Genomic DNA, 15,141 nt, shown 5'->3' with positions numbered 1-15,141 from the left:
TGCCTCCATTAAGCCCCATAAGGATGGTCACTTCCATCTTTTGACTATGCTGAGCTCATGATGGCCAGGATGAGACTGGGACAGGAGAGTATAATGGGGACAGTAAGAGTGTTAAGAAAGTCAGGGGCAAATACAAGTGGGAGAGTCGGGGGTGAGGTGATGGAATATATGTGCATACATGTACATATGCGTGCATTTGACCATGATAGGCATTCAAGATCCACTGAATTTGAGAGGCTGGCAGAATATCCAGATGAAGAAGATTCGGAATTCAAGGAAGATGCCAGGCTGGAGATGAAGCTCTAAAAGTCATCCAGAAAGGAAATCAGACATGTATGTGTACTGAGAGAGGAAGAGAGAAATAGACCAGACAAGCTGACTGTGGGAGGAGGTAAAGACCAAGAAAAAATGCAGGAGTAATGGAAGATAAAGAAGATGCAAAGTGCAAATAATAATGCAGAGATAAATATAATTTCAAGTAGAATTACCTTACAATAATACTAACAATTTAAGATAATAACACCTAGCACTTATTGGACACTTAGTATTTTAGCCAACTCAGTACTTTACATAGATGATTTCATTCAATCTTTTTAGCAGTCTCAGAAGATAGATACTTCTATTATACCAATTTTATAAACAAGTAAGCAAGCAGGCACAGAGAGATTAGATACTTTGCTTAAGGTTACACAGCTAGTAAACGATAGAAATTGGGTTAAAAACAGGTTACTTCTAGGGCCTGAGATTTTAATCACTATGCTACAGTGAATCTCAGGGAGCTAAAGAAGGAAAGGTAGCATTAGCATTAATAGTAATAGTAGTATAAGTAGTAACAGCAGCAGCAGCAGCACCTACTGTTGACTGAGCACTATTTTGTGCTAGGGGCTGTGATAAGTGGATGTAACGGATTCTCATTTAACCTTAGGGACAACTCAAGATGGGAGATGTTCTTAGCCTTATTGTGCAGAAAAGGAAACTGGCTCAGTGATACCAGCAACTTGCCCAAAGTCACAAAACTAGTGGGTGACAGCAGGAATTAAAAGCCAGGTCAGCTCGAGTTCTAGGATCCTTAAATCATCATGCTAGATCATTTCAGCATACAGCCATAAAAGATTCATTTGCTATGTGCTCAAATTCAATAATTCCAACAGTGGGATCATAGAAATTTCTGCAAATATTTTTAATAATGAATTCTCAGTGTTTTCACCAGAGCTTCTAATTCAGTAAATCAGAGTCGGAACTATGAACCTAAACCCTTCCAAAGTTTCCTAGATGATTCTTCAGTTGCAACCAGGTTTAGGAATCACTGCATCATGTATGCAAGTCTGGAATGCGTCAAGTACGACTGCCAGTCTGTGAGTACAGGATGTGCTAAATGAGACTTCTTTGGATGAGCACTCATTCTCACACAAAGTTCAGTGTTGAAAGATGTGCCAAAAAGACTTGACAGCTTGAGAAATTTCCACTAGGGGACCAGACTCAGGGAGGTTCAACTGCCTTGCTTTAAAAGAATCCAGGAAACTGGCCTAAATCACTCTTCTAGACACCATTTGTCTTAGTCAGTTCAGGCTGCTGTAACAAAGTACCATAGCCTGGGTGGCTTATAAACAACAGAAATTGATTTCTCACAGTTCTGGAGGCTGGAAGTCTAAGATCAGATACCAGCCTGGTCAGGTTCTTGTGAGGCTCCTATTCCAGGTTGCAGACTGCTGACTTCTTGTACCCTCTCATGTCAGAGAGGGATCTCTGGTCTTTTCATCCCCTTGGAAGGACACTAATCCCATTCATGAAGGCTCCACCCTCATGACTTAAGTACCCCTCAAGGCTCCACCTCCTAATACCATTATCTTGGGAGTTAGGATTTCGACATACGAATTTTGGGAGGACACATCCTGTTCATAACACCATTTTGCTTCTCCTCTAAAATGTACACAGTAGCATCAAACAAGTTAAATGATTCAAGTTTCCTTACCTAAAACTCGTAATCTTTCAGCTCCTACTACCACTTCATTATCATCTGCAGAGAAGAGCAATTTTCCAGAAACAGTTTTTACCTCAAATTTTTTACCATAAGCTTCTACGGCTTTTGGACCTGAGAGATATAGAGAGATAGAGAGGAGAGAAGAGAGAGAGAGAGAAAAAACACCATTAGTCTCATCGCTTTGACTACAAAAAGCTTTTCATAGAACACACACATCTAACAAGATTGTATGAGACTTCAATGTTCAGTGGACTGGTTTTCAAAAGCTGACCATGAAAATCAGTCTCATGACTTTAGCCAGGTCTCGTCAATTACTTTTAATAATATATTCTTGGGCTATAATTTTGAAGACCAGCAAGCCCTTCCTCCAAACTAATCCTTGACTGTGATTTCCCTCAGCTGACCACCAAATTGCTGTCAAATAGTTGTGGATTTTTGCTTGCATTTATCAAGGCACCAGAGGCTCAACACTTCTTGAGGCAATCACGTGTCTTTGGCTCTCCCTAATTATCAGAAAGAACTTTTGAAAATTCAGCTGAAATGTGTTTAACTTTGTACCCTTAACCCACTGGCTGCATTTGACACCAAGAGAAATCTATTTCCTTAGTATATAGATCATTTCATAGTAGAAATGGTTATTGTAATTAATTGCCTTAGAAGTTGTTCAATCTTTTATATTAGGATTTTGTTCAGTGAAAACTAAATTTAGATGGTTTATCAGATGGCAACAGATGCTGTTCTTGAATGTGGAGCTGTAATACTGCACAAGGAAATCAAGCCCCTGATTCCATAGCATGTATATTCTGATGGAGACACACCAATATACATTTAAAACTTTATTATTAAACCAGAAAACTGCAGGAAGATTTAGGTACTATGGAAAAAGTAAAACAGGCTGATGAGTTAGAATTTCTAAAAGAAGAAGGCATTCCAATCTATCTGAGCTGGATCTACTGAATCTACCTGAATACCTGAATTTCATGGGGTTCTCAAAAGCTGGTCTACAGAAATACACAGGAATAATCCAGGGGTATAATCGTTCTCACTGAACCTAGCTCAGATCGAAAGAAATTCATCTTTTCATCTAGAAGTTCTTACAGAAAAAAATTTGAGGGTAGAGTCTAGAAATCTTGTACTTTTTCCAAAATTGTTCAGAAGATTCTGACATGGAATTGTTTTCTTTCTGGTATTTTTCAAAAGAGTGTCACTTAATAATAAATAGCAATGAGAGAGTCCCCAGTGCCTTCTAGCCAAAGACCACTAGGAACACATCTGCTGTTGAACAAATTGGGTTTATTACTCATTGCAGTGAGGGACAACACACACCATAAGGAAAACCATAGGGCATCTCAGAAAGAAGCCATGAGAAAGGACTTATCAGAGGATGTGATCTTATATTAGGTTATTCTGGGGAACGTTTAAGGAAATAAGGCTCTACCCTGGATTAAATACTATCAGGAAATGGGAGTAAATCTTATCTAGAAGAAAGACAGACCAGGGAAATGCTAAAAATGTGGTGAATAAAGAAACAATCACTCTTATTAGCCAGGATAGGGGGATGTTTGGTCTTTTTTGTGGTCTGGACAATGTTGATAGTTTTGCTATGTACACACATGACCAGAGTTGTGTTTGTGTGTTTGTGTTGTTTTGTCTTGATCCATCATGGCCACTGAACAGCCTTGTCTGGTGCACGTGTTCTGAAAAATTACATTGAAGCAGGAGAATGCTAAGGCCGGGCTGATAGTGCCAACTAGCCACTGGGCATCTGGGGTGGCTTTTCTCTTTGTCAAGACTGTCGGACTAGGAACCAGAAGACATGAATTATTTCCCAACTCATTCTGTGGTAATGTGATTTGAGGCAAATCATTTGATCTTTCTGAACCTCAGTTTCTGCATCTATAACATTGGACTATAACTGCCTACTGTATCTATGTTATAGAAAGTTTGAAAGGATCAAATGACATTGTGTTTATAAAAAGAAATCTTTGTCCAACACAAAGAAAGACATTGGAAAGGCTCCCTGATGAGTAGGAGATTGAAATAGCAGAGATAGGACAGCACTTCCAAGCATCATGGAACCCGGAAATCATCTTATCTGACCACTTTGATGCTGCAGATGAGGAGAACAAATAGTGGCAAGGCAGAGGGCTCTCGCAAGGTTAGAGACAATGGCAGGTCTGGGTCTGGAATGGAGCTCTAAGAATTATCCCACAGAAGGAAAGGGGCATTTATTTGTCTAGGAAGGAGAAGGGGGCTGGGGCCAGCACATCTGGAACAGCCAGGAAATGAGCTCTGTGAAGATAAGGAGAAATAGAAAACTGGAGACAAGGGCCAGAAGGAAATCTAGAAAGAGCTGAGATGTCCAATGAGGGATTTGGCTTCAGGTTTTCTGCAAAGGCTAAGATGCAGCTATCTTCTTGATGGTATCAAAACCTTGAATAAAATCTATATTATATTGTCAATGCTTTAGGGTTATTACTTTATTTTTGTGAGGAGGGAGATTGAGAATGGGAAGGTAATGAAGTACTAATGAATGGATGAATGACCTCAGGTTGGGCACAGGGCGAGCAGAGTTTGCCCATTTTTGTTCCATTCATATAAAAAAGCAGTTGTATAACTTGGGGACACACATGCTTGAACTTCTCCTCTGTGGACCTGGGCAATATCATCAACCTGCTCCCTGAGGAGTTAAGGACACCTTCCTGTGTTACTTCGAACTCATGAACAGCTGTGAGACATACAGAAGCAGATACTAAAGGACTATAGCAGTATAGAAAGTATGCTTCAGCAATCAGAGAACACAAAGTACAATTAAGTTATCTTGCTTTTCAGGGCTTCACAGAACATAAAGTGGAATTTACCAAGAGCCACAACCATTTGCGTATCTAAAGCTCAGTAATTGGTAGTTTTAGCCAAAACCCCACAGAGCAACTGTTGGCTCAGTGGTGCAGACGGCTTGTGCTTTGTTGATTTCACCTGGGGCTGCCAAATTCCCTGGACATGGCTGGAATCCTTAAAAATGACTCTAGAGACAAATGCAAATAGAGCTGGAGACAGCTCAGGAGGTCACATGTTGAACTCATTGTTCCTCTCCGGGAAGAAAAAAACCACTATTCCTAATGTGAAACTAATCTTGAGTTAATCCCCCTCTGTGTAGTCTATATGTGGAGTGCCTCCTTAATTAATCTCCTAAACAGGGAGGAGAACTGGAGCCCCATCAAAATGCATCAACAGTCTCCACGAATCTGGGAGGTGCAAAGGCCTTGTGGCCTTCAAGCCTAATTTCTCTTCCCAATTCTCTTAATACTAGAACCCTTCCCCACTCCCTCATGATGCTGTCCAAAGCATCTCCACTGCTTTCCTCCATGTAGGTAGGAGGGTTCCCCATTCAGACCCACTACTTAGATACTAAATCAGCAGCCTGCCTTATGGTCAAATAGGCATTCGTGATCTAATTTGAGAACTTAACTATTATGTGAAGCATTGTTTACTGTGAAAAGACTTCCTGGACATCTAACATTAGAATTCCTAATGGGTTTTTGAGACATTCCTTAGGTAAACAGAATTCTTTGTTCCTCAGGATTGCCTTTGTAGACCTCACTGCTTAGAAGACAGGAGTGATTTGTTTTCCAATAAGTACAGCACCCAGCACAACAGACATTAGAAGGTATTGTCTGCTGGGACGGCTGGGTGCTTTTCCACTGTGTGCATTAATGTAATGTAAAAGGGAAGTATTGAAGGAAAACTTTTAAGGGTGTATTGTTGCTTGTGTGTATGTGTGTGTGTGTGTGTTTAGAATGATGTTTTAAACATATCTAATATCTTCTCTACAATTCATCATAGGGAGACAGAAAACAAATATCAAATACCACTGGAGGGATAGAGTCAAGAATAGTGACACAGGAGGAGGGAGAAGGAGGAAGAAACAAGGGAAGAGAGGGAGAAGAAGAGAGACTAGAGGAGAGAAGGGGAAGGAGAGGGATAAAGGGGTGGGAGGAGAGAGGGGAAGGAATAGGGAGAGAAGCACTGAAGGGGAGGAGAAAAGGGGTGTCAGAAGAGTAGGGAGAGAAGGGAGAGGAAGAGTTGGGGGAAAAAAAGAGACTGACTCACTCTTCTGCTGAATAATAGTCATTTGGGCAGTTCCAGCTTTATCAAAACAAAATCTCAAGTAAACCAAATCTCCCACTACAAATAAATGGGAAATGATCAACAGGCTAAATAAGTTCCTTTTGAATGTGAAAATCTGGGAGCTGCAGGTTGGATTTATTACCCTCCTGGAGGCAATTTTCACACATGCTGCTTAAATCATTGCTTACTGAAGCTGTTTATTTAATTATTTAGCATTGTGACTGCAGGCCAGATGTTATATAAGCAAGGCGGAAGATCCAGTCACACGCTGAAACAACATGTTTATGGATTATGGGCTCTGCCAGGCAGCAGTTCCTTCAATCCCTGAGTTTCTTGATTGGCAGATGGTCCAAGTCACCCACTGGCTATGAATCTCTAGACATCCGCATGCAGCACTCCAGGGGCAGAGTGGGAGTGAGTCTCCCTCCCCAGGAGTGAAGACTATGGGCACAAAGGTACCTGTCTCCCTATGGCTTATTAGTGGGTTCCAGATATTTTATTCACAGTAACAGTAATGTTTCAAGGCATTTGGGTAACTGGCTTCTCAAAATGTCCATCTGTATACTTTACTCTTAGCCCTGAAGCCAAACAAATGGCATTTTCTGTCTGTAAGTATAACAATGCCATTCACACATACATTCCTTTTCCCTTCCACTGTGGGGGTGCATAATGCCTCCCTGTTCACTGCTTACAGAGTGGGCATTGATTGTGCTGCTCAACATGTTACCAAATCACGAGGTCCATGTTTATCATTATAATCATTATTGTGAATAACCAGTCCTTGTTTAGATTTCAGGAATTTGTAGTTTAAAACACAGTGGGTGCTTTCCACAGCTGTTAGGCGCAGATCTGCCATTTTAAAAGGAATTACACACAAACATATACGGTAAAGATATATCCACATCGTGCAATTGAGTTCGGTTCCAAGTCAGCACGTACAGCAAATATGGCATGGGTTCAAACTATAGTTAAAAATCCCTTTCACAGCCCATAAAGTATGATCCCTGGCTTTATAGATACCGTGTTCTTCTCTCAACCAATCCAACACAGCCTGTTTTTCCTCCAGCACTGGAGCAAGAAGCTTTTCTTTGGTTGGGCACCAGATGAAGCAGCTGGCTTATATTTAGGGGCCATGTTCTATGAAAATCTGCTTAGAAAAAAAATCTTCTTTTCTTACCCCACTAAGTAGGTATCATTAGATTTCATAAGTTTAATATGTGTACAGATGGGATTCTACCCTCTAGTAGAATCACGGAACACATGCTACATTCTCTTTCTCAACAATGTGTTAGCACACTTTATTTTCAGGTTCATATGGTGTTTCCTTTGACCATTAATTCTGTTTTCTGAGTGCCTAGCATGGGCTAGGCACTGCTAAGTTCTCCCTTTTCTTACCTGTTATAAGCTGAGTTAGCACTTTAGTCTGGTCATTGAGAATGTTCACTGTAACATTTCTGGCAGACTTGAAGTACAGGGCATTACCCTGCAATAAGAAAATAAGAGAAACACATGAAAATGATAGATTTCTAAACAAAGAGAACTGTCATTACAACCCTCCAAGGGGCTGAAATGGCTTTAGCCGAGTTCCAATCAACGTGTCTTTACTCAAAAACTCCAAATGTTTAAATATCCCTATGTACATGATAATTAACTAGCATCTATCTAAAACAGATTTCTTCCAAAGAAATGCACACATACACACACACACTCACACAATATAGATTCCCCCAGAACACACACACATTATTATGGTTGAATCAGAGACAATTAAGACACAAAGCCCATTAGAGCTTACTGAAAATATTAGTCTTGGTACACAGAATGATCAGAAATGAATGATAATCTCCTAATGTCACCCTTTCTTCAAAAGGGCCATGCAGAGTCCTTATAGAAGAGCAGGAAGGTTCTGTAAAATACTCAAGATCTGCCCCTCAGGCATACCCACCAACTATAAGAATCCTTTGTAGAGATGTTTGCAATGCATGTATACAAAACCCAGGAGATCTGATGTCCCCAGGTATGCCTCTGCTTCCGTTTTCTTCCTTTTCTTGTCTCCAGATTCCATTTCCTCTAGCCCATCTGTGCCTGTATCTACTCTGCCCTTTATCTAAAGGGCTCCCCGACTTTTTCACACAGTGGTATACATTTCTGGGCATGACTCAGAATAGGGCTTGGCACACTTTTTATTGAAAGTCTTGAGACTGAGTATTTTAGGCTTCATGGGATGTATGTCCCTGTTGTAACTATTCAACTCTACTGTTTTGGTGTAAAACTTGCCTTAGGCCATACGTAAACAAAGAGGGTATGATTGTATTTCATTAAATATTATCCATGGAAAATGACATCTAAATTTCATAAAATTTCAATTTTATATTTAAAATTTAATATAATCTGAATATGCCATGAGATATTCTTTTTGTGTTTTGTCTCCCCCTCTCATCACTTAAAAACATGAAAACCATTCTTAGATCACTGGTGATACAAGAAGAGGCAGAGGGTTGAATGTAGCTCAAAGGCCACTGCGTGCCAACCCTTGGTTTAGAAGTTGTCATTTTCTTAGAGTAAACTAAAGCCATAAATTAAAGGATGAATCCCTGACATAGAACAAGGGAAAAGGAATCTGGTAGCCATTCCTGCCTTTTGGAACCTTTGTCACTATATGGTATATACCTGCCTGAAAATTCAATAATAGCTCAATGTGTTGAGCCCCAAATACATAAAAATCATTGTCCTACAAGTTGTGAGCAAGCAGAAGACAGGCAAAGCTCAGTCTTTACCTTCTAAGTCTTATATTCTAATGGAGACCAGGAGATGGTCACAAATATGCTAGCCAGAGAATAGCAAGAGTGATTTCGGAGCTACGAGATGCTTGGGGGACTTTCCTGAAGGGTGAGATTATTCTCAGCTTGGGGCTGTGGAGTGGGAAGCAAAGAAGAATTCCTGAAGGAATGAACACTTGGGCTAAGCCTTGAAAAGAATAGATACAATTTCATCAAGTTGAAATAAAAAAAGAAGGTCATGGAGGTAAGAAAATTGTGGGCTGTCTAATGTCTTTTTCCTTCTAAAACTGGTGGGGATGCAGACTGGACTGGCCAGCCCAGTCCAGTCACCTGCACATGGCAGAACGGCAGCCAACACCCATCCCCAGGTGGCTTTCAAAAGTGGAGGAAAGGGGAGAGAATGTGATATCACTTCAATCAAGATTTATGCTCTCCTGGTATGAAAGGTGCAGATTTTGATATTTGTATTTGATAGCAACCATATCATCACAGCCTGTTTTGATGTGATGTGGCTGACAGAAGTTACCTACCTTAATAATCCTACAGTGTAGTATATTTTCCTTGCTCTCTGAAGAGCTAACAATCTGATCTGGGAATTCAGATACATAGTGAAAACCACGAGACAGCACATAACAACTCCCACATTCAGGAAAGGCTTTGAACTCTCAGCGTGGCTGGAATCCTGAGGGGAGACTTGCCAGAGGAAAACTTGGCTTATTTTCACCTTTCCTCCTAACAAAAGGCCAGGCTGGTTACAGCAGCACTGTTTCTATCTAACTCTAACTTAGGTAACAAGTTAGACTGACCTTGTAAAGTAAAGGTTCAGAGTGTGAGCTCTGGAGTCAAACAATTTAGGCTTTATAACAACTCCACTGTTACGGTAACTGTGTAGCCTTGGGTAAATCATTTCTCTTTTAGTTTCAGCTTAGTTTCTGCATCTGTGAAATGAAGTTAAAGGCTACATAATGATGTTGAAAAAAAGACCCCCCAAAATAAAGAAAAATATGTGGAAAGTACCTGCAATGACTCTAGAAACACTTTAAAACTATAAACAAACAAACAAAAGCTACATGAGGAGAGCTCCTTAGAGAAATGGCTGGCACAAGAAATCCTCGACAGGAGGCTGCAGCATCTTTTAATGCCAGAAAGCAAGTGTTTAAAAAACAAGAAACCAAAAACCTTATAATCATAGGGGTATGTCAAAGTGACACAGAAGGCAATTGAAAGAGCTCTCAACAGCTAAAGCTGAAAGCATTTGAGGAACAAAACAAATAATGCAGTACTGTATTGTAACCCAGAGCATAAAATAAATATCCATGAGTCTATACAAATATAAATGAACAGATAAATGAGGTTGAATAGTCAAATCTACCCAGACGGAGGAATTCCAAAAAATCTATATAGATTAAATCCTCACTCCTTAATGGTGACTTGTGCCTGGTATCTTCATTTCAAAGAGCACCATACAGAAAGGGGAAATAAAAGAGTAATTTTACAGTTGAAATATCTGACCAACACTACCTCAGCCAGCTGACCAAAATCAACATCAAGACTGGTATATCATGTTGATAGCATGCACCCTTGATATGATAAAAAGACAATGGCACTTTGCCTCTGTGGTCTTCCTCCTCAACATCCATAATCCCCATCTAAACATGAGGAAACAGCAAATATCAATTGACGGCCATTTTACAAAATACCTTACCAGTACTCTTCAAAACTGTCGAGGTCATCAAAACCATAGAAAATCTGAGACACTATCACAGCCAAGAGTGTAGGGAGATATGAGAGCTATATATAAGGTGGTTTCCGGGATAGAATCCTTGGACGCAAAAAGGATATTACTTAAAAAAAAAAAAAAAAAGTAATCGAAATAAAGGGTGGACTTTAGTTAATAATAATGTATCATTATTGGTTCATTAATTGTGACAAAATTTACCTACTAATGTTAGATGTTAATAGGAAAGCCTGAGTTTGGGATGTATAGAAACACCCTTGTACTTGCTTCACAGTTTTATGGTACATAAAAAACTATGATAAAATACAAAGTTTTTAATATATATAATTGAAAGCTGTATTAGGCTGCAAAATTCTAAGATCTTGAGTTTCAGGAAGAGACCTTGGAAAGGCCCCCATCTTTGAGTAGGCAGGGAGCTTGATACACTGTGGACAAATGATTTCACTTTTGATCACATTAGAAAGTTCTCCCTTATACCGAGACAAAATATATTTCCATGAGATTTTGCCTTTGGAAATACTAAAGGAATAGTCCATGGGTCCTCTCACAGCAAGTTCTTTACCTGGGGCTCTCTCTGCACAACCACTCTTCTGGAAGGCTCACAACACTGGGTAGTCAGAACATAGTGACTTCTCCACAGTTATCACAATGCATTGGTTGCAGTGATCTATGTTTACTAAAATAACACTAACTTTGAATATCACCTGGAAAAATCTGGCTTCTACAAAGTGAGATTTGTCATTAAAATCATTTTCAAAGGATAGTTTGTAAGTTTTTCTTCAGCAAGCATCACATATCTCTATTATTAACATTATTTTCAATAGGATGCTTTGTCTCTGAATTGATCCTTTTAAAAGCATAACAAGTTACTGAAAAACAATAATATAGTACAGTTATTTTTATTTTCTTGGAGTCTATTTTTATAAATATGCTTGGGTAGATTTCTATTGTTTTGAAATTTTTTTTCCAGTCATGAATAATGAAGCTACACTGTGAAGCTCTTTCTCAAAATAAGCTGGGAAACAGTCCAGTTTTCCCATTGTAGCATTCCTATTCAGCTACTCTCTGCACTGTGCCCAAATTTGGGAGCATTTTGGTCTCTCTCAATACTTCACGAAGTTTAGCTGTTTCGTCTCAATGATTCCTTTGAGGGGTCATGTTCATCTGTCACCACTGCAAGGGGACTACCAGTTTTCTAGTGCCCCACGTATTCCTGGCACCCATTAGGCTTTCAATAAATATTTGCTGAATAACTCAATGCTCAGATCAAATTAAGAGTCAACACAGAGTAAGAATTGTCAACAAAAGAAATAATTAAATAAAGGTTGACAATAACTGTCAGTTTTCAAAAGGCAAGCCATTAAGCATGAGTGATGTGATAATCTAAACATAGAAAACACAGTGTGGTGGGAGGAGGCCATATAGATATATAGGCAGCAAATATTTGTTCACTTCCTAATGCAGTGCAAGGAATGGTAGAAGATACAAATTAGACTTGAGATGTTGAGTCTCTAGGTGACAGAAAGAAGCAGCAGCACACATTATTACACAAATTCTTGTGGACATAAAGGTCAAAAGATGCCTGGAATCTGTGCTGGGCATGTAGCACTCATTTGGCATGTGGTAGTGAATGTGCCCTCTTTCAACTGCCCCTTATTAATCCACTGTATTAACATTTTCAACTATCTTCTAAGCATAAAGCACTGTCATAAGGGCTGAGCTGGTAGCCCCTGGTCTGCTGGAGTTTACAAACTACCAGGGGACATAGACACTTAACTGAGTTCTGTAAGTGATCAGATAATTGCAGTCTCAACGTGTGCAGCAAACACAAAGTAGAAGGTGAAATGAGATCATACGCAGTGAGACCTCCTCTAACTCGCGTGGTCAGGAAATGCCTTGTTAGGGGAGAGACATTTTAGCAAAAACATAGACAAGTGTATTTGGCCCTCTGCAAAAAAGAGCTTGGTATATACTTAAGGGACAGAGAGAAAGACCATGTGCTTGGAGTTTGATGCTCAAGGGAGATAGAAAAATTTAACATTGCCCATGCTGTTCTTTGATGAACAGAAATGTTTAATTTTGATGTAAGAAAACATTTGTTTCTACTAATGAATTGTGTCTTGGGATTTCACAAAGAAATCCTTTCCTTTCCTAGTTCATTCTATATATTTTCTTCTATCAACATTTGAGCTTTACTTTTCATATTAAGTCTTTATTCTCTCTGGAGTCTAGTTCAGTAGGTAGTTACATAGGAATTCAAATGTAAGGCAGTTTCCCCAACACTATCTACCAATCATTATTTTTTCCCACTATTATGTGGTATCACTTTGGCACATATTAATTCCCAAATATATCTGAGTCTGACTCAGACTTGTAGGCTGTCTTATTGTCTATTTATCTATTCTTGTACCAATGTCATATTATCTTGTTTCTGTGGCTTTGCGGTATGTCCAGATATCTGGTAAGTCTATCTATCCATTCTGCTTTTATACTCCATTTTAAGGGTTTTGAACTTTCTTCAGAAAAGAGAAGTCACTGAAGAGTTTTAAGCAGGAGAAGGTGTGAACTAAACATGATCACTCTGGTTACCTTGTGGCATGTGCTAAAAAGAGGAGTACATGATATGAGAGGCCAGGTGGGAGATTATTGTAGTCATTCAGCTAAGAAACAATAGCAACCTGAACTGGAATGGAGGTAGGGGAAGACAAGTTACATTTTTAGAACTGGCAGGGGTTGGTAACTGATGGGGCTTGGGAATGAGAAAGGAGGCAGAGTGAGGGATAATCCTTGTGTTGCTTGGCAATTGGAGAGGCAACAGCCATTTACTGAGCTACAGAACAGGAGGTGAGGGAGTGAATATTTGAAGGGAGAGTTTGGTAGATGAGAGGTTTGGGGCTTGAAGGTTCAGCTTTGGAAATGTTAAGTGTGAAATGCCTAGGAGTCTGATGTATTAGGGTGCACAGTTGGCATTGCCTTCAATCCTACATCATGTCTTTTAAGTTCCTCTGTGCCTTCCACTGTATACTAAAAGCTCCTTTATAAAAATGTTCATAATTACACTATCTCAGCTGTCAACTCTCACAAAATTCTGTGCATTTCCATGTTGACTTTTTCTGGTAGCCTAAAATTTGCTTTCTGCTCTCTCTAGACATCATCAGTGGGGATCCTATAAGAGGGCAGACATACTAAAACACAATTGTTAACCTAAAGGTAATATCTCAAGGCAAATCTCTCAAAGTTTGAAGGTTACAAAGAATTCAAAGAAACTTCTCAGGAAGTGAAAAATCAGTGGTTCTCCTACTGTGTGTGTGTGTGTGTGTGTGTGCACGTGCACATGCATGCATGCATGCACCTGTGTGCATCTGTGTGTGTCCAAAGGATAGTGGGGAGACGGGCTTGAATTATACACTTAGATCTAGGAATAAGGAAATCAGAAGGAGACATAAAATTAAGTTTTAATTCTAATTTACTAATCAAGCTTCCTGAAATGTAGCAAACTGCATAGGAGAAAAAAAATACTGACATATTTTCTTTAGGGGTAAGGTCAGATAAGAAGGTTAACTGGGATGCCTTGGCTAAGAATGACTTCCTCAATATCCAAACCAAGAGCCCAAAGCAACAGAGTGTAACCTGAACTCAGCTCTGTGGGAGTGCAGCTGTCACAGAGATTGCTTTTGGGTGTGTAAAGAGGCAGATGTTTTATCCTTACATGGCTGTGGACAGGAATGCTAGAGCTCAATTGGTTGCCCTTTTATGCACCCATCACAGTACCAGGAACTATAACAGAGCAGTACAAAAGGTAGTCTAGATCTTTGTTCTGCATTTAGAAAGACAAAATTAACACTCATGTAACAACCTCAAACCCATATGAGATCAGAGATAGGCTGGGAAGGTGGCACTTGACAATGAACAATGCACTCTTCTGTGTTTCTCAGGTGACAATTTCATCTTCACAACATACAAAACAACATTTCTCCTAACTTCCTGAGCCTTCTTGCTAGCGTTTTCCAGTGTTCTATAAAAAACTTACCCATAATATATAAATAGCCATTCTTAAAAAATAAATTAAAAAAAAATTGAGCCCCCAGGTCCATTCCAAGATGGCTGAATAGGAACAGCTCTGGTCTGCATCTCCCAGCATGATTGATGCAGAAGAGGGTGATTTCTGCATTTCCAACTGAGGTACTTTGTTCATCTCATTGGGACTGGTTGGACAGTGGGTGCAGCCTATGGAGGGTGAGCTGAAGCAGGGCAGGGAATCGCCTCACCAGGGAAGCACAGGACATTGGGGGATTTCTCTTTCCTAGCCAAGGGAAGCCATTTCAGACGGTACCTGGAAAAACGTGACACTCCCATCCAAATATTGCACTTTTCCAACGGTCTTAGCAAATGGCACACCAGCAGATTATATCCCATGCCTAGTTCAGCAGGTCCCACACCAATGGAGCCCTGCTCACTGTTAGCGCAGCAGTCTGAGATTGACCTGTGAGGCAGCAGCCTGGCAGGGGGAGGGG

General features: G+C 39.9%; 1 protein-coding gene across 2 annotated transcripts in view; it reads right to left on the bottom strand.

Annotated features, from left to right (window-relative positions):
- The window catches only part of SGCD (sarcoglycan delta), a 423,006-nt gene that overhangs the window by 153,967 nt on the left and 253,898 nt on the right, over nucleotides 1–15,141 (bottom strand). For both annotated transcript variants that reach the window (XM_032158477.2, XM_032158481.2), the window contains 2 exons: nucleotides 7,505–7,592; nucleotides 1,973–2,092 (listed from right to left, as the gene is read on the bottom strand). In XM_032158477.2, the coding sequence (XP_032014368.2) occupies nucleotides 1,973–2,092; nucleotides 7,505–7,592 (208 nt within the window). The remainder of the gene's footprint in view (nucleotides 1–1,972; nucleotides 2,093–7,504; nucleotides 7,593–15,141) is intronic.

Source organism: Hylobates moloch, unplaced genomic scaffold, assembly GCF_009828535.3.
Source record: "Hylobates moloch isolate HMO894 unplaced genomic scaffold, HMol_V3 SCAFFOLD_6, whole genome shotgun sequence".
NCBI classification, from domain to species: domain Eukaryota; kingdom Metazoa; phylum Chordata; class Mammalia; order Primates; family Hylobatidae; genus Hylobates; species Hylobates moloch.
The sequence above is the reverse complement of the archived record's forward strand: the minus strand, read 5'-3'. Positions and strand labels throughout refer to the sequence as shown.